This window comes from Malassezia restricta, chromosome VI (genome assembly GCF_003290485.1).
Source record: "Malassezia restricta chromosome VI, complete sequence".
NCBI lineage: Eukaryota > Fungi > Basidiomycota > Malasseziomycetes > Malasseziales > Malasseziaceae > Malassezia > Malassezia restricta.
In genome coordinates, this window is record NC_040198.1 from 251,200 (window position 1) to 277,456 (window position 26,257).

Below are 26,257 nucleotides of genomic sequence, written 5' to 3' on the forward strand. Positions count from 1 at the left end.
CAGCTAAACTCGACATGACGGCCGAGAGTAGTAAATCAGCCCAGGACCAATGTGCTTAGTAGCTGCATAAATACCGCCTGTTACGGAAGCCCAACGCGGACTTGTGCAGCTGGTGCCAAGTATTTGGCAAACAAATTTAGCGACGCGTCCCACCGCGTTTTATGCACGATGTCGGATGACGAGCACGACTACAATAGCGCAGGACCTCTCGATGACGAGGATCTCTCTCTTCCAAAGGCCACAATCCAGAAGCTGATCCAGGAGTACCTTCCAAAAGATCTTAGCTGTGCAAAGGAAACGCGCGATCTTCTGACAGATTGCTGTGTGGAATTTGTTCATTTGGTTTCAAGCGAAGCAAACGAGGCATGTGAAAAGGACTCAAAAAAGACGATTGCACCAGATCATGTAGTCAAAGCTCTCAACGACCTGGGTTTTGGCAAATATACACAGGAAGTACAGGATGTACTAAATGACCATCGACAGCATCAGAAAGAACGTGAACGCAAGGCATCTCGATTTGAACTTAGCGGCTTGTCCGAAGAGGAGCTGCAGCGCCAGCAGGAAGAACTCTTTGCCGCTAGCAAGGCGCGTTTTGAGGCGGCGAACTAATCAGAGCTTCGGTCTATATCTCTATCTTAATCGATAACGCGCCATTTGTAGTGTAGGTTGATTGATGCGTCCGTCGTTGTTCCATTCTACCCAGCCCAAGACCCCTCCATAATATAGTGCATAATTCCCATGTTCGCTTCATGCCTGCGCTGTAAGATGTGTCCGTACGATTCCGGCATCAATATATGCGTGTCGGCCTTGTGCCTCTCTCATTATATAGCAAGAGAGCACTAGTCCGTCTACATTTTCATCGCTTAATCCAATTCCAACGCTGTATTATGAGTGTATCTGCACCGCTGGATAAGCGAATAAATGGAACGCAGCTTGCTGGTTCCATTCGACAATCCGTTGCGGAACGTGTCAGGTCACTCAAGGAAAAGCACACCGGTTTTCAACCGCGACTCAGCATCATTCAAGTGGGTGAAGATGGCGCTTCATCCACATACATTCGTATGAAGAGCAATGCGTCAGCTCAATGCGGTATTCGTGCGGATCACATCAAGTTACCTGCTGGTTCAACGGAGGCGGAGATCACAAATAAGATCCGCGCCCTGAATGAAGATCCGAGTGTGGATGGTATTCTAGTCCAGTTGCCTCTCGGTGACCACATCGACTCGGAAGCTGAGCGACGGATCACTGAGGAAGTCACTCCTCGCAAAGATGTGGATGGATTCCACACGATTAATATTGGGCAATTGGCATCCAGAGCCTGTAACCCTCAGTTTGTGCCATGTACGCCCGCTGGTATATTGCGTCTCCTCGAGACAGTCTGCTCTAATGACCTATCTGGCAAGTTTGCAGTCGTAATGGGCCGCAGTGATATTGTCGGTAACCCAGTGTCTCATTTGCTTCGTTCGCGAAATTGCACGGTGACTCAGATGCACAGATACTCGACCAATGTGCAGGAAATTCTGGCTATGGCTGATATTGTGGTTGTCGCCATTGGACAGCCTGGTTTTGTGCAGGGCTCCTGGCTTAAGAAGGGAGCTGTGGTTATCGATGTCGGTATCAACTATGTGCCTGATGCCACCAAGAAGTCGGGTGAGCGCCTTATAGGTGATGTTGACTTTGCATCCGCGTTACCCGTCGTGAGCGCCATCACGCCTGTGCCTGGTGGTGTGGGCCCTATGACCGTCGCTATGCTGATGGAAAATGTTCTCATTGCTGCTACACGCCGCGCCGAGTATGAAGCCTCGCATCCACGCGGAGTCACAACCTTAAATCCGCTCACAATCCAACGCCCCGTGCCTTCTGATATTGAGATCGCACGTGCGCAGGTGCCGAAAACACTCAACACACTGGCTCAAGAGATTGGTATACTACCTAGTGAACTGGAGCAGTACGGTAACACAAAGGCCAAGGTCTCGTGTGAAATATTAGACCGCCTTTCTTCTCGCGTGAATGGAAAGTACATTGTCGTGGCAGGTATCACGCCGACACCGCTTGGTGAGGGCAAATCCACCACGACTATTGGACTGGCTCAGGCTTTGGGTGGTCATTTACGGCGACCCGCCTTTGCTTGCGTCCGTCAGCCATCTCAAGGACCCACATTCGGCATCAAGGGTGGGGCCGCTGGCGGTGGATACTCGCAAGTTATTCCTATGGAAGAATTTAATCTGCACTTGACGGGTGATAACCACGCGGTTATGGCAGCAAACAACTTGCTGGCTGCAGCTATTGATACACGTATGTTTCATGAGGCTACTCAAAGTGACACTGCTCTGTACGACCGATTAACCCCGTGTCAGAAAGGCGTCCGTAAGTTTGCGCCTGTGATGCTCAAGCGATTGCGTAAGCTGCAGATTCATAAGACTGATCCAGATGCTCTGACGGAAGACGAGCGCCGCCGCTTTGCGCGTCTTGATATTGACCCGGCCTCTGTGACATGGCGTCGTGTCGTCGATACCAATGACCGGTATTTGCGTCAGATTACAATAGGCGAAGCACCTACTGAAAAGGGCTTCACGCGCAAAACAGGCTTCGATATAGCCGTGGCGTCAGAGTGCATGGCTGTGCTAGCGCTCAGCCGCGATTTATCGGATCTGCGTGAGCGTCTCGGAAATATGGTTATCGGTTCAAACAAGCAGGGTGAACCGATCACAGCTGACGATCTTGGCGTGGGTGGTGCGTTGGCCGTGTTGATGCGCGATGCAATTAAGCCGAACCTGATGCAGACTCTTGAGGGCACGCCTGTATTTGTCCATGCTGGTCCATTTGCCAATATTGCTCACGGAAACTCATCAATCCTCGCTGATGCCATTGCTTTGAAGCTCGCTGGACGCGAGGCGGATGAACCAGCTGAGAGTGCGGGTTATGTGATTACTGAGGCAGGTTTTGGTGCCGATATTGGCATGGAAAAGTTCTGTAATATCAAGTGCCGCGAAAGTGGATTGGTACCGGATGCCGTTGTGCTCGTAGCAACGGTGCGTGCACTAAAGTCGCATGGCGGTGGTCCAGACGTCTCGCCAGGAAAGCCACTCAGCATTGTGTACACAAAGGAAAACATCGAACTTCTCGATAAAGGGTGTGGAAATTTAGCGAAACATATTCAGAATGCCAAGCAGCACGGTCTCAAGGTGATTGTGGCAGTTAACAAGTTTGCTACTGACACTGAGGCCGAGTTGGATTTGGTCGCGAAGCGCTCATATGAAGCAGGGGCGGACGCTGCCATACCGTCAGATCACTGGGCTAATGGTGGAGCGGGAGCTGTCCAACTCGCTGAGGCTATCGTGGAACTGCTGCAACACAGCGAATCGCAGTTCAGGTTCCTTTACGACCTCGATCAGCCCATCGAGGCCAAGATTGAAAAGATTGCTCGCTGCATGTACGGTGCAGACGGAATCGAAATCACACCAGAGGCTCAAAATCAGATATCTACTTATACCCGCCAAGGGTATGCACACTTACCTATCTGCATGGCCAAGACACATCTCTCTCTTTCGCATGACCCTGCGTTGAAAGGCGTGCCGACTGGATTCACGGTGCCTATACGCAGTGTGCGTCTTGCTGCAGGAGCTCGATTCTTGTATCCTCTTTGCGGTGCAATGCAAACCATGCCCGGCCTCAACACCCGTCCCGGTTACTATGACATTGACCTAGATGACCAAGGACAAGTCATGGGATTGTTCTGAACTAGTTACATAGTGGAGGCTCGTTTTGCACACTACACGTAGCCCACGCCGCACTTCTGACTAAGCTTTTGTCGTTCCATGGAGGTGTGGCAGACGCCGCGTATCCCCGGTCGGAGTTAGGCTGGGCATCCAGCCGACTCACCACTTCTCTACTTTAGCTGAGAAGAAAACAATAGGCAGGGCCTAAGGTGGGGTGGCAGTAGCTGCGTAGACTTGTGAATTCGTGTTCATCATGCGTTCATCTTATTCTGCCGGCATGCGCAATTCACCATCGCCTTCACCAGATCAACAGTCTCAGCGTCCGACCAGCTCGATGGGAAATGCTAATGGACTGCGATTCTCACACGGCAACAAGATGGGCTTGCCAAATGAAAACATCATGCGAATGTCGCAGTCCTCCCAGGAATCACCGCGTGTGATGAACTTGGGGAATGGCGGGCATATGACAGGTTTAGGCCGAGGCAGCAACCTGCGCCCAAGTTCGGAGATGCTTCCTGTCGGGCAACATGGTACACCTGAAACGGACGTTATCGACAAATGGTTCGAGGACCTTCAAAATTACGAGGCTACATTAGAGGAAATGGCGGCAGCATCTCTTGACCAAAATTTTAAGGAAGAATTGAGTGCGATTGAGCAGTGGTTCCGGGTATTGAGCGAAGCAGAGCGTACAGCTGCGCTGTACAGTCTTCTTCAGGAGTCAACACAAGTCCAAATCCGCTTTTTTATTACTGTTTTGCAGCAAATGGCTCGAAACGACCCTGTCGGTGCATTTATTTCGCCCAATCCTTCAAACCAATCTTTGAACGACCAGCTGGAAGCCAAAATGGCACAGCTGGGTATTAAATCTCCCACAGCCATGAAATCTCCTTCCACTAATACGCGAGCATTTCAGCGCCAAAGCACCGGCTTCCTTTCACCCAATTCGGCGTCATTGTATGGCTCTGCTAATCCCGATGTCTCCGCCGCGCTGGCCGCGCAAAGGAGCAAACTAAAAGCGAATCGAACGTCGGCTCCTGGTATCTTACCTATGGAATCGATGACGTCTTACCATGGCAACTCTGGCTTAGAAAACGTCCAAGAAAAACCTCGGACCAACACGGGGAACGCCCACGAGCGTCCACACTCATCGGATGTCTCCCGTTCTCCTCGTGCTAGTGGATCTATTGAAGATGCCCTTTCACCCATAAGTGTGGGTGGCAGTTGGGCTAGTATGGTCAACACGCCTATCATGTCAATGTTGGACAACAACAATAACTCCCGCTCAGACGATACCAACGCTAAATTAGAGGCTACAGCAGCTCAGCTGGCTCAACTCAGTCACCACATGTCTGCGACGCAAGCAGAAACACCCGACTCTGCTCGCATGACTCGCGGTAGTAGTGCTCCAAGCAACACCACTCGCGGTTTTGCCGGTGATCAGGCTGCCGGTCATGCCAACCTTATGAACACGCCAGCCAAACTTGGCAACAGCCCCCCGTTCAATATTCCTGCAATGAGTCCCAATGCCCTGGCCGGTTTGCAAAGTCCCTCAGGTGGTATGTCTAACCCAGCCAATCTTCAAATGATGAATACGATGGCCGCTATGGGTGGTTTGAATAACATGAACTCGGCACAGCTTTTGGCGCTTCAGCAACAGATTCTTCAGCAGCAGCAGCAACTGAATATGGCAGGCTTCGGAGCACAAGGCATGCGCGGTGCGGGTCGCTCGAGCCATCGTAATTTCGGAGGATTGCAAAGTCCACCCATGGCTCCACGTAACTTGGCTGGATCACCTCAACCGTCTTCACATGTTTCAGGAGCTCAAGCCGAAGAGGAGGTAGCGGATATCTCTATTCTCAACGATGTGCCTGCTTGGCTCCGGCATTTGCGCTTGCACAAGTATACGCCTAACTTTGAGGGTTCTAACTGGCGTGAGATGGTCATGATGGATGATCGTGCGTTAGAAGAAAAGGGTGTGGCAGCATTGGGTGCACGTCGTAAGATGCTCAAGACATTCGAGGCTGTTCGTCAAAAGTATGGAATTGACCCGCCGGTCAACCCCCAGCCGGCGAGTACTGCCTCAGAGGGCAAGGCTTCTGAGATGTCCTCCGAACCAAATGCGTAAAGACAATGCATCCATCATAGTTGTCTATTGGCAGACTAATAAGTCATTTCGAATAAGTAGAGCTTCAAGGTGGCTTGATCATGTTTAATTGTCGCTAATTGAACTGTCACTGGCATGCATCGTGAAGACCACGTGGTTGGTGCAGATACGCGGTCGTTCAGCTTGTGCTGTAAGCCGAGGAACGGCAACTACGTTCTTCAAGTGCTGTTGCTCGGGCAGCATCCGATCCATACTTGTAGCAAGGCATGGATTCACTTCATGCGAGGGTTTCAACATGTACACCCTCCGCTATGGATAAGGGTTTTAATGCCCCGCGAGCGCATAGTAATATTGGCAAGGTCAATGCGACGCCTCTTAAAGCCCACGTAAACGTTGGAACATGCCCAGAGCTTTTTCATTCTAAGATTGATCGAGAGCGTCGAAACGCACTACCAAAGAAGGTACACCCACGCTTGCGAAGCGTGTCATCACAGCCATCATTACCTCGTACAGCCCCGTCAGCTACGTTATCGTCCCCGTTATCGGCCCATGCCAAGACAAGCGGCCGAAAAACGTTTGCAGAGACTCCAAGAACAAAGCATGAATGGTCTTCTGAGACAGGCTTCTTCATATGTGCTAACACTATGCATGCCTCTGTCGCGGAACCAGAGCCACTAAAATCAATACCCTCGCTCCTACCCCCTGGCAAGATTTCCGAGCCAGTATCAAGACCTTTCTCTGTTCGTGCAAGCACCGACAAGGTAAATAAACCTGTTCGTGTACATGTTAATCAACGGTCTGGACCAAAAATGTTGCCATCAGCCTTGTCGCCAAAGCAGGCAGTGTCCACGGCTTCTAAACAGAATGTTCGTCATGTGTCTTTGTACCCGCAGCAAAACTCCGACAAGGTCCAAAGTGCCTCGCGCTCTCCCTCGCATGAAACATACCATACGGGGTGCGGTCCAACTACAAGCGCCTCTCTTGCTCAAGCAAGCTTTATGAAAGATCAACAGGAACATAAATCAGCGCCATCCCCTATCCCGTTTCCAGTGCTGGGTATGCGCACGGCGCCGGCCGCATCCATGTTACCTAGCGATGCTAGTAGTGCGTGGACTGATCATAAGAATCAATCAGCCCCTGGGACGCTATCACCACTTAGTCTCAACCACAGGATGCATAACGAGTTGTCTCTTACATCGTCAACACCAAATGAATTGACAATGGAAGAAGCCTCACATATCCTTGATGCAAGGCATGCTCGAAAACTCCTTGATCTCGAAATATCGAACAAGAGTCTTCTGGCCATAAATGCGACTTTGGAATCAAGTAAGGTAAAGCTCACAAAAGAGTTACGCGAACTGCGACACAATATGTTGGTAGGAAAGACCAACTCTGAAGCAAATCATGGAGAACAAATATCAGGTTCCATTCGAACCTCATTAGATGAATTACTCCATCCTATGTCTGGTGCAAACGAGAAGGATAGTCTCGGTGAGGAAGTGTTACGTATCTATACTCAACAGGACCAAGAAACGGATACGATCTACAGACGCTGTTGCGCAAAAATTGATGAATTGCTGAAGGAAGCACGTTCCGCGATACTGGCAAAGCCAGTTCCAGACGCAGCTCCGGGCGGGAAAATTCTTCACCCCTCAGAGTTGCGACATGATACACTGGATGATACCCCTGTAAATGCTACTTTAACTGAAGGTCATTTGATGATGAGATTAAAGGATAACTTGTAAGCAATATACCCATGGTTTGTAGTGTGGCACATGATCTTCCCCCGTCGTTAGCCTTCATCTTCTTTTCCGACAATCTCTTCAACTCAACAAGCTCAGGTGATGGTTCCCAACGTAGTAACAAGTCTACGGCATCGCGACAACAGCCATGTCACTACATAGAACTGCCGAGATTACAGCTTAGTTGGACTGCTTGCTGATCTCTTCGGCCTTGGCAAGCACATCGCCGATGTTACCAACCATGTAGAAGGCAGCCTCAGGGAGACTGTCGTGCTTGCCAGAAAGGATCTCCTTGCAGGCAGTAACAGTGTCCTTGAGAGCAACGAGACGACCCTCAATACCAGTGAAGACCTGGGCAACAGCGAAAGGCTGCGACATGAAACGCTGCATCTTACGGGCACGCTCGACGGTGAGCTTGTCCTCTTCAGACAACTCATCCATACCCAGAATGGCAATGATATCTTGGAGCGACTTGTAGTCCTGCAGCAGCTTCTGCACACCCGAGGCCACGTCGTAGTGCTCCTGACCGACAATGGCCGGGTCAAGCATACGCGATTGAGAGTTCAGAGGGTCGACAGCTGGGTAGATACCAAGCTCAGCGATGGAACGGTCAAGCACAGTCGTGGCGTCAAGGTGAGCAAAGGTCGTGGCCGGAGCAGGGTCAGTCACATCGTCGGCAGGGACGTAAACAGCCTGCACCGAGGTGATCGAGCCCTTCTTGGTGGTGGTAATACGCTCCTGCATGGCACCCATGTCCGTCGAAAGCGTGGGCTGGTAACCGACAGCCGAAGGAATACGACCAAGCAAAGCCGAGGTCTCCGAACCAGCCTGGGTGAAACGGAAAATGTTGTCAATGAAGAGAAGCACGTCCTGACCCTGCTCGTCACGGAAGTACTCAGCGACCGTGAGACCAGTAAGGGCCACACGGGCACGGGCACCCGGAGGCTCGTTCATCTGACCGAACACGAGCGACACCTTCGAGTCACCATCGACGTTAATCACACCGGTCTCAATCATTTCATGGTACAGGTCATTGCCCTCACGGGTACGCTCACCTACACCGGTGAAGACTGAGAAACCACCGTGAGCCTTGGCAATGTTGTTGATAAGCTCCTGGATCAGCACAGTCTTACCGACACCGGCACCACCGAACAGACCAATCTTACCACCACGGGCGTAGGGGGCAATCAAGTCGACGACCTTGATACCAGTTTCAAGAATCTCAGCGTCCGTTGACTGCTCCACAAACGACGGAGGCTCACGGTGGATAGGGCGGTAAGCATCCGTCTTGACAGGGCCGCGTTCATCAATGGGCTCACCAATGACGTTCAGGATACGTCCAAGCGTACCGTCACCGACAGGGATGGTGATGGGAGCACCTGTGTCGACGACCTTTTGGCCACGGACGAGACCCTCGGTACCGTCCATGGCAATGCAACGAACGGTGTTTTCACCAAGGTGCTGGGCGACCTCAAGAACGAGTCGGTTGCCACCCTTCACATCCTGAACCTCAAGAGCGTTGAAGATAGCAGGGAGGTCCTCAGAATTGAAGTGAACGTCAACAACGGCACCAATGACGGCACGGATGTTACCAACTTGGCCAGCACCTGAGGCGGACTCAGTAGCAAGACCACGGGCTATTTCTTGTTAGATATTTGTGCAGTAGGGTAGATACGTACCAGGCACCTTAACAGCCTTGGCAATGCTAGGGACAGCACCCGAGCGGACCGACGGGACGGTCACACGGGCGGCGGTCGACAAGCCAGCTGCATTCTGGCGAGCCACACGGCTGGCCATGCGAGATGCGCGCGAAACAGCGCGAACGGCGGAGCGCTGAATGATAGGCATAGCGCTGGGTTTCGCTCAGACAATGAGGTGAGGGGACAAGAAAGATGCTGAGGTTGGCGCTGGAAAGGCCTATGGCCCGGGTTGGCTGCCCGGCCATGCACCAAGAGGTCCCATCAGCCAATTGCAGTCGAAAAGCTGACCGAAACCACCCGGTGTGCGTTATGTGCGTCAATTGCCAGCAAACTGCTCTCGGCCGAGGTAAATACTACCGCGGCCACGAGTCCCGCGGCACAGCGAAAAGTGGATACATCGACTGGCCGTGCGTGTCGATCATCATCGGCCGAGGATATTGTTGGCATGGATGGCTATGGTACGGTAGCTGATCCACGGACGATGTAGGCTGTATCGATCGCCATATCACGCGTCTAACATGCGGTTCCGTGACAATCGACACCAAGCTATCGCTCTATTATATACAAGAAAGTTAGGATCATGTGTCTCGTAACATAGTATCGAAAACCCGTGCCTCAGACAAGACTTGGCTTTGAAACGCGGTCTCCATCGTGACCCTTATCAGTTGCGATCCTTCATGTCGCGAGAGCACGTAAGCCAGTAAGCCTCCATGATCGCCTATAATATATAAGTAATAATGTATATCACTTGTTCATTCTTTGTTCTTAGCGCCCACGGTGTGGGTGCGCGGCGCCCAAAGCGAGGGATAAAGTCAGGGGCACAAGCATCATAATTTACCCTCATGATAGGCTTGACAATGCATGACCAGATCCGTGTTCCGGTATTTAAATTGGAACATAGTATAAGGCGAGCTGCTGCGCACTGGCTCAGTCTTCCTTACAGCCCGTGCGCCAGAAAAGTAGGGGAGCTAGCAAGCTTGCTCCAAACTTGATCACGTGATGTAGAGAGATACGCGAGAGTGACGGGCGCGTGGATGGGAGACACCGGTAGCTGAGGCCCATTTGGACGACCATGACGGTGCCAGAGCCTATGCCTACGCCCCTTCATGGGTATGTGGGTTTCGACACCATGACGAAGCAAGTGGAGCTAAAAATGATGCACCGTGGCTTCCAGTTCAATGTCATGGTTGTTGGCCAGACGGGAATGGGAAAGAGCACGATGATCAACACCTTGTTTTCGTCGCGCCTGCTCGAAAGCAAGGGTCGATTCGACCCGTCGGATGACATGCCTAAGACGACAACCATTAGCACGGTGTCACATGGTACGTTTAGAAGTACTTACGACAGTAATTATCGAGAATGGCGTGAAGCTAAAGCTTAACCTGATTGACACTCCCGGCTACGGCGATCTGATCAACAACGAGCACTGTTGGGAACCTATTGTCAAGTACATCAAGGATCAGTACAGTATTTATCTGCGCAAAGAGCTCACCGCTGTGCGCGAGCGCCACATTCCCGACACTCGCGTCCATGTGGTGCTTTTCTTCATCAATCCGTCGGGCCACTCGCTCCGCCCCATTGATATTCAAATGCTTAAAAAACTGGGTGACATTGCCAATGTCATCCCGATCATTGCCAAGGCTGATACGCTTACAATGGAAGAGCGGGAGGCATTCAAGCATCGTGTACGCAATGAGCTGCAAGAGAATAGTATCCGTGTGTACCCCTTTGACCACGAAGACTACGATGACGAGGAGCGAGAGCTGAACAGCCAAGTACAGGCCATGTTACCTTTCGCTGTTGTCGGCTCTACCAAGGTATATGACGTGGATGGCATGCCCGTGCGTGGCCGTCAGTCGCGGTGTGGCATGATCAACATCGAAGACCCCTCGCATTGTGAGTTTGTGCAGTTCCGCAACTTTTTGTTGCGCACGAATCTGCACGACCTTATTGATACGACAACGTATACATACTACGAATCATTCCGCTCGAAGCAGCTCCTGGCGCTCAAGGAAAGCAGTGCTAAGCAGCAGCAGCAGCACCAGCAACAGTACCAGCAGCACGCCTAAGTCGTTGCCATATGTAGTGTGACTAGTCCTAGATCAACAAGTTTTTTTTTCCCATCACACAAACCGCTTTGTACAGGATTCTATATACGCGCACTGTTCATCAGATAGGCACGCATGCCGTGTGATGCAAGCTCCGCTTTAGCCTGATCAAATGTGTGGCCCTTGTCGTGGTTGTGTCGCCAGATGATACGGTAGTACCACACGAGTCCCACACCTTGAGCAAAGAAGCCAAGCGTCGTGATAAGACTAAATGTACCGAAGAGCCAGCCTTTCCAGCCACGTTCAAAGAACCAATGAATTGTTGTCAGTGCACCGGCACAGCCGGCGGCTGCGACGCCCACGAAAGCGTATATGGAAAAGAGCAAGTGGCACCCGCAAAACAAGAAGAAGACGTAATAAAAGAAAGAATGTTCTTTCATCAAACCAAAGTATAATGGCCGGTACCACAGGAAGAAACTGCCTGTGCCGATAAACACCATATAAAAGGCACCCATCACTAGGTCGCTTATGGCACCTGTGATTATCAAAAGGAGCAGGCACGTCACAAAGTTCCATACCAGTGTTGCTGCTAGTAAGAGCCATAGACGATATACATCCTTCATTATCCACTGCGAATCAGGTGGGATTTCACCGGCAATGTCATGGTACACGATGGGGTAGAAAGGTGGCCAATTGTTGCGTCCAAACTGACGCATGCGTTCTGTTCGTGCATCAAGCTCGCGCTCACGCTCTTCTATCTCGCGCTCACGCCGTGCAATATCATCCATGCGCATAGCATTGGCAGGCGCTGTACCATGCGTACTCGTAGGATAGATTTCCTCTTGCTCATCCAAATCCACCTGCGGAGCGTAACCACTATCGCCCTGCTTCAGCGACGTTGTCTCAAATGGATTTGACTCGAGATCGTCTATGTCGCCGCCTGCTACCGCGCTCTTTATGGAAGGATCATCAAAAGGGTCTTCGTCCTGTGCAGCCATGGCGATTACGTTGTTGGTCTTGCGCACTCGACAGATAGGCCCGACGCTGTGGTCTGACCGACCACGTGGCCTCCACAGCGACGCGTCGCCACACGATAGGGGATGGGCCGCTACGATTGACCGCCATGTCGACCAAGGTGCGTCTTCGCCGACCCATGCCGCCTGAGCAGAACGAGCCGCGAAAGAGTGCACGCATTGTTTCAAAGGTTCATACAGAGCCTATTGTGCCCAACTCTGAAGATGTGGCAGAGATGGGCCGAACGATGCTCGACCGCCTCTGCACGGTGCGTGACGCGCGTGATGACGAGCTGCTTTGTGAGCCATTTTTGAAGTTACCGAGCCGGAAGCAGTATCCCGAGTACTATGTTGTCATTCGCCGTCCTATTTCGTTTGCTGAAATACGCTTAAAACTCAAGCAGAAAGAGTATGGCACGTTCCTGGAGCTCAAGCAGGATCTGGAGCTCATGTGCAACAATGCCAAACGATTCAATATGAGTGAGAGTGATATATATCTCAAGGCACGAGACCTGCATGGTCTTATTAAGGATATAAGTGCGACGGTGTTCGAAGAGTGGCAAGCCCAAGCAACCGCACCCGCGTCGCCCAACGATGAAGCAACGCCTGTGCGTCCTCACAAAATTACACTCCGTCGACCTGTGGAAAAGGCGCAGTTGCAGGAATCTCCACCATCCATACCCACTACGCCAACGCCAGCATCTGCCCCGTCGGTGCCTGTGACGCCTTCGCCCCTTCGGGTGCCCATCATGCCTGTCTCTACAACTGCCGCATCGTACGTTATCGAGCCGCGCCGCCGAGGAGCCCCGCGAGGGAAGCGACTCAAGGTCATGCTGCGCTGGGCCGTGCAAAACATGATGGCTGCACAGGATATGGATGGGCACACGTACTCAGACATGTTTTTAGAGCTACCGTCGCGGGACGAGTACCCTGACTATTACCAATTTATCCAACGGCCCATTTGTTTCCGCGATATTGAACGCAAACTCGATATGAAAGAGTACATTAACCCACACGCACTTGTATCGGATATTCGGCTTATGCTCAGTAATGCCCAGTTCTACAATGAGGAGAAATCGCAGGTTTGGAATGACGCACAGGCGCTATGGCGCCATTTGGACCGTGTTTTGGTCCCGGCCCTCTTGGCCGAGGGCTTTACGCTGGATCCCAATGACCATCGGCAAGCGGCGGTTCCGCCCGGTAAGCCTGGCTATGTTCCACCGCCCACGCCGACAACGTCCTCTCCTAGCACGCAGCCTGCTCAGCCGCCTATGGTCCGACCAGCGCCGTCTGCACCGACAGCGGCATCACCTGCAGTATCAGCACCATCGACAACTTCAGCACCAGTCACCCCGGCCACACCAGCCGGGTCGGTAGTACCTGTGGTGCCCCCTGCGCCATCCGTGACGGCTGTGCCTGCACCAGCAGTGCCTGCGAATGTCTCACTCGAACGCGTGTGGGAAGATTTGCAGGCCAAGGTATGGCCGCGACATCCTGCGACATTCTCCGTCGCGCCCACATGCGCGGCAGAGAGCAGAGACGCTCAACCGTGCCCCTGGACGGCGCTGCACGTTACAACCAGTGCCGATGCACATATATCAGTGCGCCTGGAAGCGTCGCAGCATCATATCTTGACTCTGCCGCGCGGGACGCATGCGACTAGTTGGCATTGGGATGGCATGACTTCTGAGGAGGAAGCGGCTCGTATCCTTGTGCGGAACGAGCCTGTGCCAATCACACGTGAGGGCCCAGCCCTTACTCACATCACCCACGTTGACCACGGAGAGGTACAGGCACAGCAGGCTCACGGTGCGGCCGTGCACGTATATATGCATACTGTGTAGACTACTTGGCTTCATTCCACCATGCGGCGCCCATGTCAAAGAGCGAGCGCGCCACGCGTGCGGCGTTCGGTGCATGCTGCGTCGCGACCGAGTCGAGAAGCTGAGCCGTCGACTGCTCCTCGGTCCGCGTCAAGAGACGTGACCATGCATGGGTCGGCTGCGCATCACGGCGGGGTATCGTGGGCGGATGACTGGCACGGACGGCCAACGGAGCCAGAGTTGTGAGAATCGTGGAGATATGCTCAGGAGGCGCGAGACGCAAGGCATGGCCAAAAACCTGGGTGGGAGCGCGATGATCCGGCCACATCCAAGGCTGCTTGGCGAGTTGAAAGCAGGTGCGCCATGCGACATCATACGCTTCGGTGTGCTGAGTGTGATCAAGCGATAAAACGCGCGTGACTAGGCGATCGCAGCTTCGCAACGCTGCTGACACATCGCCACTCGCCGCTGCTGCGTCCGTGAGCATCGCCTCGATCCGCACGTCGTCATCTTCGTTTATCATGCACGCCCGAGCCAACGGCTGGGCTGTGCGATATGCGTCGCGGTGGCTCGACAAGACTCGTGCCAACAAATCCAGACGAGACGTGGCACGCACGTCCTTCGGCGAAAGGGGCAAAGCATGCTCGTGCAAGAGGCCCAGCAGTTGCAGAAAGGATAGTTCTGCATTCACGCTTGGAGAAAGTGGCACGGCATCGAGGGTGTCACGCGCCCGCTGTAAGGCTCCATGGAGTGGATCACAAGTCGGCGCCTGCTCGGTCCATGCACGGGCTGTCTCAAGCACCAGTGCTTCTGCGTCCTCGGGCGACAGGAGTGCAGCGATCTTGGGGCACGTATGGGGCAGCGCATGTACGACTTCGTTGAATAGAATCGGTGCTCGCGCTAATAAGAGTTGCTTGAAAAGGGTCCGCACGCACTCTGTCGGCAAGTACGGCGCATGCGTACCTATCCAAGGTGCAAGAGCCTGGAGGATGCGTTCAAGCGCGGCACGTTCGTGTCCGCGCTGCGTGAGCGCATGCTGCACAAGTTCTACTGCCATACGATGCGCTCGGTGCCGATGAACGTCGTCACCCCACAAATAGCTCGGCGCATACGCACGAATGGGCGCCAAGGCTTGCGCCATATCCACAAGGACACGCACATCACGAACAGCATGCATAAGTTGATGGGACGAGGCAACGTGGGTGCACTTCCACAAGGCCAAAGCGTCGTGTTTTGGAGCACGACTCAGCACAAGATACAGCGGCGAGGGCGATGCGTCAGGGAGGGGCACGTCACGTAGCATGTCCGCATACATAGCCAAGGATGCTCGGTCCGTAGCATCATATGCGCCGATGACTACCAATGTGAGCCGCATTTGGTCTTCCTTGTCGAGCCAAGAGAGCATGGCCGAGACGAGGGGCAAGGCACGTGCAGGCGAAAGGGTATCCAGTACCATGAGGGCGATATGTACACCCAATGCACTGGCTGAGTATGCATGCAGCGTATGAGCATCAGCGTATGTGCCATGCTGGAGGTATGGCAACACGGCATCGCGCAGTCGCTGGGCCGTCTCGCTCATCGGCGCGGGATGTGACACAACAAGACGAACAAGGTCGGCGGCCTTGGCCGCACGCAGCGTAGATACAGACCAAGCCTCCGCATGCAATTCGTACACGAGCATGTGCAGAAATGCCAGTTCATCACGCGCGGCGCGTAATGGCACCATGCCCATGCGCTCGCCAGCCTGAGCCAAGGCGAAGGCTGCATCGACCAGACCCCAACGGCCTTCGAGTTCCCTTATAACGTCCATGTACCAGTCCGACAGAGCCGGCGGCGGCGGCGGAGGTGCAGGAGGGTGTGTGGCCGCCCCGCGTCGGGCGAGAGCCGAGACCATACCGGGATGTTCCGTCCACAGCGCGAACGATCCCAAGGCATCGACCCATGCTCCGCTCTCGCGGTCGGCTACAGGGAGATGCGTACCGGGCAACAGACGCAACTGCATCAAGTGGTCAGGCGATACGCCGCCACATGTAAGCAGCAAACGTAGCAGCACAAAGCGATGCGGATACAAGCATAGCGCGACGGACGCATTGGTCCCAAGAAGTGCACGGAGAGCTCGTTCATTGCCAGCAAGACACAGCGTACGTGCATGCTCGAGCAGGGGTATATCGGACAGGCGCGCCATATCAGTTTCGACCAGTGCTGATTTGGATCGCGATAGAGGAATGCTCAAAAGCCAACGCATGTGCCAAAGCTTGCGCCGAAGCACGACGCGTGGAAGGCGATCAGGCTCAGCATCGAGCCAGGCTAACAGGCGATCTACGTCCTTAGATAGCACCGCCTGCACTTCCTGGTCGAATGATGCGCTACGCTCGAGTGCATGCGCAAGGACACGCTCGGCGTCAGCGGCAAGCCATGCCGTGCCTGTGCGCACGGCCGCCACCGCGGCCGCTGCGACCCACCAAACATCCTCAATAGACGTGAGCGTTGACAGAACAGACTCAGCATCACAAGGCAGCGACGCGAGGAACGCTCGCTTCTCCGCGTCGCTGGCCATGGATTTGACAGACGTGACGGGCGCCGCCCTGTCACTTTGGCCATGCATCGTCGGCGCGTCGGAGGCACCCTGGCCGCCAGACCAGGGCTGCCTCCGCATTGGATACAACGCACACGTGGGCAATTCTTATGCGTGGTTATGCCAGCGTGGAACGCACGTGCCGTGTGCACAAGCCATGTCACAGCTCGATCGAACCTGCCAGCGGAAACCGCCTCGTGGCACACGCTGACCCGAGCACGGCATTCGAATAAGAACGCGCGCGCACGGAACGTCGGCTGCCCCACAGACCTTCTCTCACGACACCCGCACGAAGCTAACGCTCCCCCCTCGTCGTGCTTCCCTCAACCCTGGCTATACACCCTCAAACGATACCGCTAGTACAGACGTGTTCCCCGCCTTGATCTAGAATGTGGGACTACGTAAAAAGTCACGCATCTCTCCTCGTCCAACGCATCCAAGCACTCGACTGGAGCCGCAGTGCTCTCGTTGTCGGCAGCGTGTTTAGTGCGATGGTCGTTCTCACCGTGGCCTTCCCGCCCGTGCGACAGGCTGTTGTGTTTGCGTACAACTGTTTCCTCCAGCCGCTGGGCAAGACCAAGAACCAGGCCGAACGCCTGGATCGTTTCTATGAAAACCAGGCTGGTGTGTACGATGCCACGCGCACAGGTCTGCTGCGTGGCCGCAAGACTATGCTCAAGCTCTGTGCTGCCGAGATGCGTCTCCTGCGCGAGAAGGAACCGAACCGCAAGCTCGTGTGGGTCGACATTGGTGGTGGCACGGGCTGGAACATTGAGCAGATGGACAAGTTCTTCCCCATCGCTGAGTTCGATCAGATTTACCTCATTGACCTATGTGAACCGCTGCTCAAGGTGGCTCGTGAGCGCTTCGAACGCCTCGGTTACAAGAATGTGCAGGCCCTGTGCCAAAATGCCAAAGACTTTACGCTGCCTGGCCTTCCCGACGAGCGCAAGGTGGATCTGTTTACGTGCTCGTACTCCATTTCGATGATCCCGCCTTTCTACGCCGTACTTGACCGTATCAACGAATTTCTTGACCCACGCGTGGGTGTGTTTGGTGTCGCCGACTTCTATGTGTCGAGCAGCGAGTCGACGGCAGACCAGATGACGCTTGTGGGTGGATCCATTATGCATCACTGCCACTGGTTCAACTCTTGGTTCTGGCGTCACTGGTTCGCGCTCGACCATATCCAGCTGCACCCTGCCCGCCGCGAATACCTCGAACACAAATTTGGCACGATCAAGTGCTTTAACGGTCGCAACCACTTCATTGTGCCTTACCTGATTCAGATTCCATACTACGTGTGGCTGGGTGTGTCGCGTGAGCGCGACACGACAGCGGCGGTCACAGCCTTCGAGGTCGAGGCCGGTAACCACGTTGCTGTGCCGCCCACGTTCCCCGACATCGCTCGTGAGCGTGTGCAGCGTATGAACAAAACGACGACGGAAGGTGCTGTAGTGGAGCTGAAGAATGACACAGCGATCCAGTGGCCCCAGAGCTCGTTCCATTACGGCTCGAAGGTTTGGCGCCTGCCTTTTGTCGATAACCGCTTCAGCGACATGTTCCGTACCTGGATCTATGGTTTCACGTGGGAAGACCCCTACGTTGACATGGAGCATCTCGATCTGGGTCCTGAAGACTCGATCCTGTGTATCACGAGTGCCGGTGACAATGCGCTGCATTACGCGGCTGCCGCAAAGCCTCGTCGTATCCACGCGGTCGACATGAATCCGTGCCAGGGTCACTTGCTGGAGCTCAAACTTGCTTCGATCCTGACGCTGGACTACGAAACGTTCTGGCGCATGTTCGGTGAGGGTAAAATTAACAACTTCCCCGAGCTGCTGGATGAGCGCATCTCTCCCTATATCTCGTCTCATGCGTACCAGTTCTGGAAGTCAAACAACCGCTCGTTTGAGCGTGCATTCTACTTCCGTGGCTACTCGGGCCACGCTCTGCGCCTGGCCAAGACGGCTTTCCAACTTATGGGCGCGAAAAAAGATGTCGTGCAGATGTGCACGACCAAGTCGCTCGAAGAACAAAAGCGGATCTGGGACACCAAGGTCCGTAAGACCATTATCAATGAAGCTCTGATTCGTGTGTTTCTGTCCAACCCAGCTTTCCTTTGGAATGCCTTGGGTGTGCCAATGAATCAGTTCAACATGTTCAAAAACGAAGGCGTCTCTGTGGAGCAGTTTGCTGTCGACACGCTCGACCCCATCCCCGCTCGTTCGCTCATTTCGACGGACAACTACCACTACCGCCTCACTCTTATGGGCAACTACAGCCGCGAGAGCTGCCCGCTCTACCTTAAGGAAGATGCTTTCAATGCGCTCAGGGCGGACAATGGAAAGGCCCTCGACTGCTTCCGTCTCCACACCGATGCCATTGTCACGGTGCTGCGCGGCCTGCAGGACGGCAGTCTCACGCGTGCCATCCTGATGGACCATATGGACTGGTTCGATCCGATCGATGACTCGGTACCGATTCCTAAACTTGAGGCGGCCCGCAACGAAAACGACAAAACGGTCGCGGACCTCGACCGTGAAGTTGTGGAAATTGCGCGTGTCATTGCCAAGGGCGGCGCCGTATTTTGGCGCAGCGCAGCCAAATATCCCTGGTACTCGAAGCGCTTCGAACTTGCCGGTTTCAAGGTCGCCCCTGTTCACATCCGCGAGACGGGTAAGCCCATTGACAACGTGAACATGTATGCATCCTTCTACAAGGCCGTACGTTTGTAGTTTGCCCAAGCGCTGGCATCGCTGGTGGAGGTCTGTGTTAGTCCACGTGGATTTGAGCCATCGCCTTTTGGCTCTCGCCATGTTTGAAAAGACGCTGACCGCGCTCATCAAGGGGTTGCGGTCGCATCGCGGCAAAGATGAGGCCAAGTACATTGCCGCGATGATGGACGATATACGCGGTGAGATCAAAAGTGCGGATATGGATATCAAAGCTGAGGCTGTATTGAAACTTGCATACCTTCATATGCTGGGCTACCGCTTATCGAGCGCTTCATTCCATATTCTAGAAACAATGGCATCTTCAAATTACCGCTTTAAATTTATCGGATACCTTGCCGCGTCCCTGTGTTTTTCAGAAGATACAGAGGTACTTATTCTTGCCACAAACCTTATCAAGAAGGATTTGCACTCAGCGCAACCCCTCGATGTGCAGGCTGCGCTGCATGGCCTCTCGCACATCATGACCCAAGAGCTCGCACAGCACCTTTCTGATGATATTATCCTGATGCTGTCACACACACGCGCGCCCGTGCGTAAGCGCGCCGTGCTGGTTTTACATGCCGTCATCCTTCGTTGCCCCGAGGTGTTGGATCGTACTTATGAGCGTCTCCGCGATCTCTTGTGCGATGAAAACCTTGGCGTTGTCACAGCTACTGTCAATGTTATTTGCGAGCTTGCGCGACGTAATCCTGCGCCATTCGTGCCGCTCTCGCCTCAATTGTTCGAAATCCTTACCATGTCAAATAACAACTGGCTCCTAATCAAGGTTATTAAGCTCTTTGGCGCTCTTTCGCCAGTAGAGCCACGCCTCGTGCGTAAACTGTACAAACCCATCATGTCTATTATGTCTACAACACCTGCCATGAGTCTACTTTACGAATGCATCCATACGGTCATTATTGGTGGCATGCTCGAACGCGGTGATAGTGATGAACTGGCTCGCCGCTGCGTTGAAAATCTTGGTGTGTTTCTGCAAAATGATGACCAAAACTTGCGCTACATATCTATTCTGGCGCTGGATAAGCTCGCACCCTCCCATCCTCATTTGGTGGCCCAACACCAAAATGTCATTCTCAAGTCTATCCAGCATCCAGACATGACTATCCGTGTCCGTGCTTTGGAATTAGTAGCACGATTGGCGACGGACCCCATGTCGCTCCGCCCCATTGTCGACTATCTCATGTTATACCTCGGCTCCGCGGACGAGACTCTGGCCGCGCCTAGTGCAGCCCAAACTCTCCAGCGCACCTTGGATGCAGACCAAGCCCAGGTTTTAGAGACATCCTGGACCTCAGACTTATCAGGCTCAAAGTGTACCGAGTTCCGAACTCAAGTCGCTGAATGTATTCTTGATCTTGGCGGTGCGAATCATTTTAGTCGCATCCGCGACTTGTCATGGTATATGCACACGCTGATCCGGCTGGCACATCTTGTAAATGATAGCGTGATACCACGCGTCGTCGATCAGCTCATGGAATTCGTGTTTTACCACAGTGAAATTCAGGCTGAGGCGAGCTCAGTGCTTTTCCCCATGCTTTTGGATCCTCACATGTACGATGCGGAGAACCCCATGTCGGAAGTACTTCGGGCTTGTGCTACGATTTGCAGCGAGTATGTCGAGCAAGTTGACTCCATTCCTCGATTCATTGAAGCACTTTTGCAGGATGCTATACTAAGTCTCTCACCACCTATTATTTCCGTCTGTATTCAGAGTGCTATGAAGATGTTTGCATATTGGGCGGCACAGCTCTCGGATACGTGGAGTCAAGGTACAAAACTGCAACTCTTGGCCATCACAGAGACAATGCAGTCACAACTGACAAAACTCGCATCGAACGAAGATGCGGAAGTGTTTGAGCGCTGCAAAGAGGGACTTCAGCTATTTGAGCTTTTGCAAAATGGACTGAACGTTCCGAGTGATGCTCAACCCAAAGAAGAGACGTGTGAGGAACAAGCGTCAAGCTCTGAAACTTCGGCTCCTCGAGCTCTGTTTCTTCTCTTGCCTCTATTTTATGCGCGCTCGGAACTAGTAGATTCCCCTGAGCCCCTTCCTGCGTCTATGGACTTGCATGCGTGGATCGCTCCAGAATCCTCTTGGACACTTTTGTTGAATGTTGTGGAACCGGCGCCGAAGCCACCCAAACGAACAAAACCACCCCGGCACACAGTCATGCTCGAAGAAAAGGTTCCATCAGGAGCATCTCCGCTAGAACCTACTTCGTCTCAGCGCCGACCACAAGCCGACCCTGACAATCCTTTTTATTTAAAACCTCGCTCGAAGAAGTCTAGCAAGAAAAAAGCCGACAGCAGGCCAGTGCCTCCACCTCAGTTGAATCAAGATGAGGAAGATCTCCGCGACATCCCCATTGTAAAACTGAACTTATCTGACTTTGCATCGCAACAGCATCGTTCAGATGATACCCTTGCTCCTATTTCGAGCATCCAGCCCAAGGTTGTATCTCACAAAAAGAGTGCGCGTAGGAAGTAATCGATAGTGTTCTATTTATCTCGAGACGGTTCCGCGAAGCCCGATCTATTCCCGATCATATGAAACGCTTAAAAATCGCTTACACACAGACTTCGCCTAGATCCGCACGAATATGACGGATGACGGTACGCGCTTGCATATCTAAATGACTTATGCATGCAGTAAAGAACTCAGGAGATGTCCAAAAAACAATCTCGATTGCTATTTTGACGGCAGGGCAGCCGCCGAAGCAGCTTGTGGAAAAATATGGCGGTTTTGAGTACATGCTTCGGAATGCGTTGGCTGAAGCCCTTGCCAACATTCCGCGCCACGAGTGGCATCCGAAGATTTCATTGCATCTTCAAGCTTTCAATATAATGATGGCAGAGTTTCCAGACATTTCGCAATTGGACGATGGTGCGTGGGACGCGATGGTGGTTACAGGAAGTCGTATGTATATTTTTTCATCATGCAAACTTACGGATATACAGCTTCTTCAGCCACTGAAGAAAATTCTATGTGGATGCAGGTACTGAGTAAGTACCTGGAGCACCTCGTTCTCGAACACCCCCTTGTCCGGATTATCGGACTCGGATTTGGCCACCAACTGGTCGCGCGTGCCTTTGGAGGTAAAGTGGTGCAAGACAAGCATCACGCCGAAGTACGTCTCTGGGACACTGACCTTGACAGTTTGGTATAACAAAGTTCAAACTTACAAATGAAGGAACGGGCATCTTATCGCCATTTGATCATGATACTGAATGGGTACGTTCATTACACCGTATGGGGCCCCGATTGAGACCTCAATTCTCAGCTAAGAGCAACATTCTGACACATTTTACAGTCTTTACAGCAAGCGCATACGGACTATGTATGTGACATGCCACTGCCTGTGGAGGGGGACGCTTGGCAATCCTTAGGTGGTAACGAAAAGTGTCCAATCCAAGGTCTGACTTTGCACTACCCAACGGAAGCACCGCCTTTGCCTTCATCCGTGAAATCATCGTCCTACGTCGCTTTCGACGTGGAAGATATTGTAACCGGTGCATCTGGCCCCATGCCTGTCCGAAGCGCACACGTTTTGACTTTGCAGGGTCATCCTGAGTACAATGCCGCAGTAATGCGTGATCTGCTATCTCACCTGCGTGAAACAGGTACAGTGAATGAGACTGATTACGAATCTGCACTGAGCAGTATAAATGAAGAACAACGAAATCTGGATACTGCCAAAATCTTACTTGCCATGCTAGGAATGGAGCCCGCCACAGCGGAGTTGGAACCAATGAATTAGTTGGCCAAGTGGAGTATCGGCGCAGCCAAGCCATAGTGCTAAATAATAAGCATGTGTCAGAATCGACATGACCACTTATCCAATCAAAGTGGGCGTCTGTGAATACTCGGCGTCAAGACGTCGTTTCCGGAACAAGTGATTCGCAACAAGTGTCTCAAATCGCTAGCTCGGTACCCCTACATTTTGGCGCGAAAAATCTCCTGATAAATTTGCAGCTATATCCTCGTTGAATTTCCGCCCCGTTCCTGGTTTGAAGTGGCGAACAATCCCCCTTCAGCGTACAGCTGTGTGACTTCGTGATGTACGTTGTTGCACCAGCATTACCACCACCATACAAATGGCTCCAAATACCCTTGAGTGCATTACATACGGATCGATGGCCAGGCTATCTTTCAACATGGCCAATCCGGCAAGGCGGGTCAAACCAAATGTTTTCAGGTGAACTTAAAGCTTTTCTTCGAGGTTCAGGTGTGCGTAACACTACTCATTGGCCACTAGTATTTCTAGCAACAGCCACTGTGGTGACGAGTGCAGTAGCATTATACTATTATGCATCAACACATGGCTATGATGCAACAGGCATCGATCTACGTTATTACTTGTCGCTACTCACCCCGCAAGAGTTAGGTCTCGTGCCCACGTTCAGTTCTGGCTTATTTGAGCATGGTGAATATGACGATGACGATTGTGACGATGATGAGCCTGTTGATCCCGACCTTTTGGATGGATACGGCTCTTCTCAATCAAAACGCCGTCATAATGTCATCCTCGTCAGCTCGGATCCATCGAGTGATTTATGTCACCGTCCACTGCAATTGGACCTAATAGATGGGAAGACTAGACGTGGATTCTCATCAGAACACACTTTAGCAAAGCCCCGCGCATCCATTTTAAAACGCTCTGCCTGTGGGTACTCACAGAGAAACATAAAGAAAGGTCATAATCGAAGTTGCAGCCACTCTTACGCCTCTGACGACGATCATCTTGGCCGTTCGCTTTCCAAATTAGTCCCAGAAAAACGTCTGAAAACGAGTTCGAGTTATGATTCCATCCGGGCTTATTGTAAAGGTTCACTTCAGGAAGATCAATCGAACCGGCGTACGAGAAGAAAAGTTCTTTTGACGGAGCCGGATTGGGAGCCTTTCGCAAGCATTCATGGACGTGCGCGCCAGCGGACCATTCTAGCCGTGTTGGCCAAGTCATACACATACATGTCATCAGAAGGTTCTGTTCCATCTACACCATTGGAAGAAAAGGCTCTCGAATTTTTTTCACAGACACAGCCTATAACTTCCGTTGATGAGGATGATGGCAAAAATTTTTGGTTTGAGCGCTTCACACAATCTAGTGCAGCTGCTGGGAAGCGTCGGGACTTCAGGGGACGAAACAACCATGCCGTTTCAAATTTTGATTCTGATGCGTTTGGCCAACTATTACTGCACCAGCAATAAACCCAATCGATACGCATCTCTTTGCTATATGATCTTCGTTTGCTTCCATTGGTTCGGGCTGCGTGTCGCGGTGCTTGTGAGCGTTGTGTATGTGTTTCTTCATCATTTTAACAAAATGATGCGGCAAAAAATTTGCTCTCTACTCTCTTTTGGTATCTCTCGCATTCTTTCTGTGGATATAAGTCTATCATTGTAAATGTTATGATTTCACTTGGTTACGGTGTATATCTATCTTTTGTCAATAAACTTTGATTTGTAGCAAGTATCAGTATTGAAAATCGCATATCGCATCCGTATTTACTTGATGGTGTTCGCTGCCTGTCGAAGTCTGCACATGATAATTGAGCGGACCCGCATACTACTAACTTTATCCGGCAATATGATCGTCTACAAATTAAAACAGTGACTTACTTGAAAAAATGACACTTGCTTCGGCTTGGCAGTCGTGTATACGTGGGAGGAGTGCGCAATACTGCATAAAAGTGCCTTGACGCAAGGGGCAAAAATTGCGCCAAGGGGGAATCGAACCCCCGGCACAGCTAATCTCCAAACGTATGGCAAAGCTGTATTTTACCACTAAACCATTGGCGCTCAACTGTTGCCAGAAATGGCAGGCGTGTGTTTATAACCACCTTACAAGTCATTGAGCTCTTCATCAAGTTCTCGAAGGGGCAACATGCTTTTCGATCATTAAGGAAATTTGCTTATTCGAAGCGTTCAATGAGAACAGTACGTACGTGATCTAGTATAGATATGGAAGCCGTCTTAGTCGCGTTTATTGCAAGGCTTCGCTGATGAGCGGTCATCTGGCCGATACTTGATAGAAACACAAGTTGACCATGCACTTGAGACTTGGATGGCTCTGTTGGATCGTGTCCTGTGAAAGAGAACGCAGCGACAAGCGAGCTATATGCCGCATTCTCTTCGCGGGGCGATGGGTAGATCACGAGGCATGGCAAATCATCATCGGCCATGTAACTGTCCATGTTGCGCTGATCGTCTACGTCCTTTGGATCAAGAAAAGCGCAAGAGGTTGCAATAACTGTTGACCGGATGGGGATGTTGGCGTCCAAAAGGGCTAGCATGGAGGCATTTATTGAAGTTGCCACTTCCGAAGCATGAAACGGGCGGTCAGGGCCCAGCAGTTGTGGTGTGCGATATTTTGACTCATCAGTTGTCTCATGACGACTTCCTTCGAGCGAAATTGGTATCGTGAGTGATGTGCTGGACGGTGTGCTGATAGACTGGATCGAAAGTTGGATTAACGCCCTGGGGTGATGATGAAGGAGAATTACGGATTGAAAGAGGTCACGAAGTTCAGCAGATAAAGCTTTAGATGCAATGCCAGGATATCCTTCCAATGGCGAAATAATGACTTGAAAAGTAGCGCGGTCGGTCAATTCGTCACGGATGCGAACTTCAATGGGACCGGTGACAGATGCTGCGCTTGTTTGAGTGCCTGGAGTTAGAGCTTGATATCAACGAACCATAAGCAAATTTCGAGCTCCCGTCTGATCGACTAAGCCATCCTAGTTGTATTCTTGGCTGATCGTTTACTGACGATCCATTTCGAGACATGACGGAGC

The 26,257-nt window shown here is 52.3% G+C and overlaps 14 protein-coding genes and 1 non-coding gene across 15 annotated transcripts; 10 read left to right on the forward strand and 5 right to left on the reverse strand.

Moving 5' to 3' along the window:
- Nucleotides 1-168: 168 nt before the first annotated feature.
- On the forward strand, nucleotides 169-609 carry MRET_3501 (negative cofactor 2; the record flags this gene model as incomplete). The annotated part of the gene is made up of 1 exon (XM_027630128.1): nucleotides 169-609. The coding sequence occupies one exon, from the start codon at nucleotides 169-171 to the stop codon at nucleotides 607-609; it is 441 nt and encodes a 146-aa protein (XP_027485847.1).
- A 185-nt stretch (nucleotides 610-794) lies between these two features.
- Nucleotides 795-3,740, forward strand: MRET_3502 (methylenetetrahydrofolate dehydrogenase (NADP+); the record flags this gene model as incomplete). Its single annotated transcript, XM_027630129.1, has 1 exon — nucleotides 795-3,740. The coding sequence occupies one exon, from the start codon at nucleotides 795-797 to the stop codon at nucleotides 3,738-3,740; it is 2,946 nt and encodes a 981-aa protein (XP_027485850.1).
- A 232-nt stretch (nucleotides 3,741-3,972) lies between these two features.
- Nucleotides 3,973-5,844, forward strand: MRET_3503 (RNA-binding protein; the record flags this gene model as incomplete). Its single annotated transcript, XM_027630130.1, has 1 exon — nucleotides 3,973-5,844. The coding sequence occupies one exon, from the start codon at nucleotides 3,973-3,975 to the stop codon at nucleotides 5,842-5,844; it is 1,872 nt and encodes a 623-aa protein (XP_027485849.1).
- Nucleotides 5,845-6,089: 245 nt separating this feature from the next.
- On the forward strand, nucleotides 6,090-7,568 carry MRET_3504 (uncharacterized protein; the record flags this gene model as incomplete). Its single annotated transcript, XM_027630131.1, has 1 exon — nucleotides 6,090-7,568. One exon carries the CDS (start codon nucleotides 6,090-6,092, stop codon nucleotides 7,566-7,568), a length of 1,479 nt encoding a protein of 492 aa, XP_027485844.1.
- Nucleotides 7,569-7,745: 177 nt separating this feature from the next.
- MRET_3505 (F-type H+-transporting ATPase subunit beta) lies at nucleotides 7,746-9,413 on the reverse strand (the record flags this gene model as incomplete). Its single annotated transcript, XM_027630132.1, has 2 exons — nucleotides 7,746-9,202; nucleotides 9,245-9,413. The coding sequence occupies 2 exons, from the start codon at nucleotides 9,411-9,413 to the stop codon at nucleotides 7,746-7,748; spliced, it is 1,626 nt and encodes a 541-aa protein (XP_027485843.1).
- A 924-nt stretch (nucleotides 9,414-10,337) lies between these two features.
- On the forward strand, nucleotides 10,338-11,334 carry MRET_3506 (septin 3/9/12; the record flags this gene model as incomplete). Its single annotated transcript, XM_027630133.1, has 2 exons — nucleotides 10,338-10,587; nucleotides 10,613-11,334. The coding sequence occupies 2 exons, from the start codon at nucleotides 10,338-10,340 to the stop codon at nucleotides 11,332-11,334; spliced, it is 972 nt and encodes a 323-aa protein (XP_027485846.1).
- Nucleotides 11,335-11,414: 80 nt separating this feature from the next.
- On the reverse strand, nucleotides 11,415-12,311 carry MRET_3507 (secretory carrier-associated membrane protein; the record flags this gene model as incomplete). The annotated part of the gene is made up of 1 exon (XM_027630134.1): nucleotides 11,415-12,311. The coding sequence occupies one exon, from the start codon at nucleotides 12,309-12,311 to the stop codon at nucleotides 11,415-11,417; it is 897 nt and encodes a 298-aa protein (XP_027485845.1).
- A 125-nt stretch (nucleotides 12,312-12,436) lies between these two features.
- On the forward strand, nucleotides 12,437-14,170 carry MRET_3508 (component of the RSC chromatin remodeling complex; the record flags this gene model as incomplete). Its single annotated transcript, XM_027630135.1, has 1 exon — nucleotides 12,437-14,170. One exon carries the CDS (start codon nucleotides 12,437-12,439, stop codon nucleotides 14,168-14,170), a length of 1,734 nt encoding a protein of 577 aa, XP_027485842.1.
- A 1-nt stretch (nucleotide 14,171) lies between these two features.
- On the reverse strand, nucleotides 14,172-16,754 carry MRET_3509 (secretory pathway protein Sec39; the record flags this gene model as incomplete). Its single annotated transcript, XM_027630136.1, has 1 exon — nucleotides 14,172-16,754. One exon carries the CDS (start codon nucleotides 16,752-16,754, stop codon nucleotides 14,172-14,174), a length of 2,583 nt encoding a protein of 860 aa, XP_027485841.1.
- Nucleotides 16,755-17,113: 359 nt separating this feature from the next.
- On the forward strand, nucleotides 17,114-19,462 carry MRET_3510 (betaine lipid synthase; the record flags this gene model as incomplete). Its single annotated transcript, XM_027630137.1, has 1 exon — nucleotides 17,114-19,462. The coding sequence occupies one exon, from the start codon at nucleotides 17,114-17,116 to the stop codon at nucleotides 19,460-19,462; it is 2,349 nt and encodes a 782-aa protein (XP_027485879.1).
- Nucleotides 19,463-19,541: 79 nt separating this feature from the next.
- Nucleotides 19,542-21,950, forward strand: MRET_3511 (AP-3 complex subunit delta; the record flags this gene model as incomplete). The annotated part of the gene is made up of 1 exon (XM_027630138.1): nucleotides 19,542-21,950. The coding sequence occupies one exon, from the start codon at nucleotides 19,542-19,544 to the stop codon at nucleotides 21,948-21,950; it is 2,409 nt and encodes an 802-aa protein (XP_027485880.1).
- Nucleotides 21,951-22,062: 112 nt separating this feature from the next.
- MRET_3512 (glutamine amidotransferase) lies at nucleotides 22,063-23,220 on the forward strand (the record flags this gene model as incomplete). Its single annotated transcript, XM_027630139.1, has 5 exons — nucleotides 22,063-22,075; nucleotides 22,113-22,379; nucleotides 22,421-22,590; nucleotides 22,620-22,694; nucleotides 22,774-23,220. 5 exons carry the CDS (start codon nucleotides 22,063-22,065, stop codon nucleotides 23,218-23,220), a joined length of 972 nt encoding a protein of 323 aa, XP_027485877.1.
- A 299-nt stretch (nucleotides 23,221-23,519) lies between these two features.
- Nucleotides 23,520-24,671, forward strand: MRET_3513 (uncharacterized protein; the record flags this gene model as incomplete). Its single annotated transcript, XM_027630140.1, has 1 exon — nucleotides 23,520-24,671. The coding sequence occupies one exon, from the start codon at nucleotides 23,520-23,522 to the stop codon at nucleotides 24,669-24,671; it is 1,152 nt and encodes a 383-aa protein (XP_027485878.1).
- Nucleotides 24,672-25,177: 506 nt separating this feature from the next.
- MRET_t0056 lies at nucleotides 25,178-25,262 on the reverse strand. The gene has a single exon. It is a non-coding gene; the product is annotated as a tRNA-Gly (tRNA).
- Nucleotides 25,263-25,375: 113 nt separating this feature from the next.
- Nucleotides 25,376-26,249, reverse strand: MRET_3514 (exosome complex component RRP46; the record flags this gene model as incomplete). Its single annotated transcript, XM_027630141.1, has 2 exons — nucleotides 25,376-26,130; nucleotides 26,159-26,249. 2 exons carry the CDS (start codon nucleotides 26,247-26,249, stop codon nucleotides 25,376-25,378), a joined length of 846 nt encoding a protein of 281 aa, XP_027485876.1.
- Between the last annotated feature and the right edge of the window lie 8 nt (nucleotides 26,250-26,257).